The following is a 5,057-nucleotide window of genomic DNA, read 5'->3' on the forward strand; positions in this document are numbered from 1 at the left end:
GTCCGTCAGTTCGATCTCGGTTACTGCTTTAGCTGCTTTTTCACTTTTATGCACTGCAACATCTGCAACTCCATCCACCACATTCACAACCTCTTGAACCACGTCTCCACAACCATCTAAAATGTCCGTAACATCAACTGCACTAGGCTGCACTAAAGGTCTTTCACTGTTGGCCTGCTCTTTCAAACAGTCTTCAATCTTTATCATATCATCCTTGTAACTCTTTAAATAGCTTTGTGCTTTGTGCTCATGGCGATGGTTGAGTACCATTTCAGCGATCCCTGCTCCGACAGTAATGCCTGTACTGATGAACCCCACACAGAACCCTGCCAGAGAAAATAGCAAAGATGTTCCTGCAGTGAAAGGGGCAAGAGCGAGTCCAATAATAGACGAGGCACCCCCTACTATCCCCACTGAACTACCAACCACAGTGCATATACTGGTGTCCTTCTTCATCGTGTCCAGCTTAACTGCAGATCTGACAGGAACTGCCACATTCTAGAGCGACGTTCACTGAACACGTCAATGAATTTCTGAGCATTTTCCTGAAAGAGGAAGGCCAGCCGGGTGTGCTGGTTCATCCTGGACGAGGAGAAAGAAGACAGAGTTGATCATGTAGTTCACAATCCAATGGCTAAGCTTGAGGACTCACCTGATTTCGGACAACTGGCTCAAACGATCAAGCATTTGATTCATGGTGTCCTCGCTTAAGTTCGGAACGAGCTGCACTGAAGGTCGACCCATTTTAAACCTGTGAAGAATTTTTAGTGTAATTAACAAAGACCCATCACCGTTTTTTTTTTCCATCTCAACTTTGAATGAGATGGGAAATGTTTATACTTACGTATAGATGTCTGCGCACAAAACTGAGCTGTTGAGAAAACATGAATAAAAAAAACGTTTATCTTGATCTAATTATGGCATGTATTCAGTACAAATCTGAAGTGATACAATGCTGCTTTGGGTAAGAAACAGACCAAAATTTAAGTTGTAAAATCTTACCTATCATCATATGTGACCCAGGACCACAAAACCAGTCATAAGGGTCAATTTCTCGAAATTGAGATTTATACATCATCTGAAAGCTGAATAAATAATCTTTCCATTGATGTATGGTTTGTTAGGATAGCACAATATTTGGCTGAGATGCAACTATTTGAAAATCTGGAATCTGAGGGAGCAAAAAAATCTAAATATGAGAAAATCATCTTTAAAGTTGTTTAAATGAAGTCCTTAGCAATGCATATTACTAATCAAATTAAGTTTTGATATATTTACAGTAGGACATTTACAACATATCTTCATGGAACATGATCTTTACTTAATATCCTAATGATTTTTGGCATAAATGAAAAATCTATAATTTTGACCCATACAATGTATTGTTGGCTATTGCTACAAATATACCCCAGCGACTTAACACTGCTTTTGTGCTGCAGGGACACATATATCTCATGAAATTTGTGTTCATTATATTGGTATACACACCATATTGCTGTACTGAATGACTCCATTTAAATACACATGTTGTCAATGAAATACTCATGGCACAGTGCTATTCCAATGCATTTGGCGCACTTGCTTAAGATGGATTGCGGCTGGTTTGTAAAAATGATGCAGGTTCTTGTGCTGAAAATAGCATATGTAAAATTGCCGCAACTCAATAGTGAATTCAGGCTATTGAAATACAGGCCCCCTAGTCTTTTCACTGCAAAAAGAAAAAAGCAAACAGGACAAAAGAAAGTCATGTGAGTTTAAAATGACATGAAGGTGATTGAATGATGGCAGAATTGTAACTTTTGATTCCTTTTAACAGGAATTTCAGAACTCACTTTTGTTTCATTCTCATACAAATTTGTTCTGTTTTGAGTACATAGCTGTCTAGCTGGAAGACCAAGACATTCACATTATGGAGTAGAGGACGGAAGAAGGTTTCTGCGTTTCTTTTGAAGTGGACGAGGACAGGAGCATCTATTCTGGCATCTGCGATGACCGACTGCACTCTTTCAGGGCTCTTTCCCCGCAGCAGGAAGATCTGTCCGCTGAAGACATGGCTTGAGGTCACCGTTAGCTTCTCCACTGCATCCAGGAACGGCTCAAGTTTCTCCAGCCCCTCTAATGTGTCTGCGAGCACGGCGTGCAGCTTCTCCTCCTGCTGATTTTCACTGATGTCTCTCATCTTCTCGAGCTCTGCCTTTCTCTCAGACGTCCATCTTTGTTCTTGGTCACAGAAGTCCCTCACGGTCTCAATGTAATCGAGTGTGTCCTCAACATACGCCGTCAGTCGCTCCTGTAACTGCGCCCTGTGCCGCAGAACAAAATGGACATGTTGTACATGAATTTATTGTGAGAAATGTATTCATTATGCTTTTTATTCCTCGTATCCAGGTATTCAGGAGTGGCCATTCAACTGAGACTGCGCTACTGTCAGTCACAGAAGCCTTGCGGATTGCAAAAGCTGATTCCAAATCATCAGTCCTTATTCCGCTGGATCTTTCTGCTGCTTTTGACACTGTCAATCATCAGATCCTCCTGTCTGCCCTCTCTTCAATGGGCATCACAGGGATTCCACTTAGCTGGTTTCAATCCTATCTCACTGGTAGGTCTTTCAGGGTGTCTTGGGGAGGGGAGGTATCCAAAGCACATCAACTTGTCACTGGGGTTCCTCAGGGATCAGTTCTTGGACCCCTCCTCTTCTCCATGTACACAACATCACTGGGTCCCATCATACAAGCACATGGCTTCTCCTACCATTGCTATGCTGATGACACACAGCTCTATCTCTCGTTTCAACCAGATGATCCAACGGTAGCTGCACGGATCTCAGGCTGCCTGGCAGACATCTCGGCATGGATGAAAAAATAGCTAAATGACTAAATGTAAATGTAAATGTAAATGTAAATGTATCCACCTCCAGGTGAAAGGCTAGCATGAATGTTATTTATTAAAGCAGGGGTCTTCAAAGGCCTTGGCGATATTTATCGGTACGCGATAAAGCGATACGGTATCGATATTTATCGACGGTACACCTTTTTCGATAACAATATAAAAATAGCGCAGGATATAGGCACGTGCTATGAGTGACGCAGACAGCACACACAAACACGAACATGAGTGCTGTGCCTGTGATGAGGAGATTGTGGGTAAAGAATTAATATTACTCGAATTTAAAATAAACATTTGCATTTGAATGCAAAAATAGCACAATCAAATGTTAAATGTGTGTCATCAGTGATGATGTAAGTGACGTTGTAGTTTAATGTTTTGTTAGCCTAACAAAACGCGCCGCTGCTGCGTTATTCATTCACAATATTAGAGAAATACAGAAGCTCAGTGCGGAGAAGATCTAGATTACGTTCCAACTGAAACCAAGCCATTCACACAGAACGCATATTCAGTGCATTTTCTAGACGGACAAATACGACCGCTGCACTCACGTCTCACACGAGAGATGTAGTCATGCAAAGTTAAAACAGTTTAAACTTTTAGAAAACAGGTCACGAATTTGTGGAGCTTTTTTTCCTTTTCACTGCGTCTCTTATGTTTTTAAATGCAGTCTGTGTGATCGGCGCTTCGGCTCTTTGGATTAAGCAATGCATAAATACATGATGCTGTTTTGTTCATAATTGTTTATGCAATTTACGAAATTATATTTGATTTATATGAGTTAATTTAGACGTAATGCACGTTTTTTTATAGACAGTTATTTCCTTGCGTTGACAGTTTAATGCGCTGCATTATTTTGCTCATTGCGCCCTCCTGTGGCCTGATGAGGAGATTGTGGGTAAAGAATTAATATTACTCGAATTTAAAATAAACATTTGCATTTGAATGCAAAAATAGCACAAGGGAGCGTCATCAGTGGCACACGAGATGCGGTGATAATGATGTGAACCAGTTTATTGACAGGTGCGGACTTTCCATCTGGAGAACCTGGAGAATTCCCGTTGGCCTGGCAACCGACGTGGCCCGTTGGCCCGTTTATATATATATATGTACTGTATATATAATTATTTTTTATTTTTTTATATATTAATAATTGCCTGCCGAGTGTACTAAAGCGATTATTTCCGAAGTCACCATTGGATAAAAAGTCTCCAATAAATCATGAAATAGTAGTTGTGACGCTTCTGCACGCGCGCTCCGCTGAGAGTAATCCATGCGAGAGACTGGAGTGGAAGAGTCCAGGTGGAGCAGAGAGGAAAAACTACTGACCTGTTCAGGACTTCCAGTGCTGGTCAGTTTCATCTGTAAATAGGCTATTGTAGTTTTATCTTTGTTCACTTTAAGTATAAGTTAAGTATTAAACTGCTATTGCTTGTTACTAGTAACCCCTTACTCATCACTCAAAACACTGTATGCACATCATTATTATCTATTGCGATGTTGCAGTAGTAATTTAGCAGACAAATATTCACATCGTTTTATAACAAGTTCAAAAGGAGTGCAGACCACAACAACCATTACAAAAATGAACGATGGTTAATTTTCGTAAGGGAAAAATATGACTCTTAATAATGCAACGACATGTTCAGTATTAGGAATTTACCATAAAGATATTGTAATGATGTAATTGTTATTGTAATAATTTTGACAATTAGCTAGTTTAGAAAATATCCGAAGAAATTAAGATGATCATGATGATGGTTTGCCTTACAGTCATTGCCCTGTAAGACCATGACCAGATTACAGTGAGGGTCAACGCTTGCATCCGCAATGCAGTAAAATACACTATTAGCCCTTCAGGCCCGTTCGAACGACCCACCCCTCGCTGTCAAAGGTCCAGAAGTTAAGTCCTCTTACATGATGAGAAAATTCGCCAGAGAGCAGAATTCAGTCAGCGAGCGCGCGCTGACTCATCTGAACGCCTCTGATTGGCCGCTGCATTTGTACGCTCAACAGAATCGTGTGTGATTGATTATAATGTGCAGCGCTGTAAAAAAACATGTCTGGCAGCTGGTGATGTTTGACTTTTTTCCATTACAAACTGCGCATTGCACTCAAAATTGTTTTGTGTGATACGATTCCAAATTTAGGTGAGCAAGAGCATGTGATAC

The 5,057-nt window shown here is 40.6% G+C and overlaps 1 protein-coding gene across 1 annotated transcript in view; it reads right to left on the reverse strand.

Annotated features, from left to right (window-relative positions):
• Positions 1-452: 452 nt before the first annotated feature.
• The window catches only part of LOC107568963 (uncharacterized), a 9,300-nt gene continuing 4,695 nt past the window's right edge, over positions 453-5,057 (reverse strand). Inside the window, exons 2-4 of the mRNA XM_016254962.1 lie at positions 1,833-2,303; positions 653-751; positions 453-582 (exon numbers count right to left, since the gene is read on the reverse strand). Coding sequence (XP_016110448.1) covers positions 453-582; positions 653-751; positions 1,833-2,303 — 700 coding nt within the window. The remainder of the gene's footprint in view (positions 583-652; positions 752-1,832; positions 2,304-5,057) is intronic.

Source organism: Sinocyclocheilus grahami, unplaced genomic scaffold, assembly GCF_001515645.1.
Source record: "Sinocyclocheilus grahami isolate Dianchi unplaced genomic scaffold, SAMN03320097.WGS_v1.1 scaffold1296.1, whole genome shotgun sequence".
In the NCBI taxonomy this organism is placed as follows: domain Eukaryota; kingdom Metazoa; phylum Chordata; class Actinopteri; order Cypriniformes; family Cyprinidae; genus Sinocyclocheilus; species Sinocyclocheilus grahami.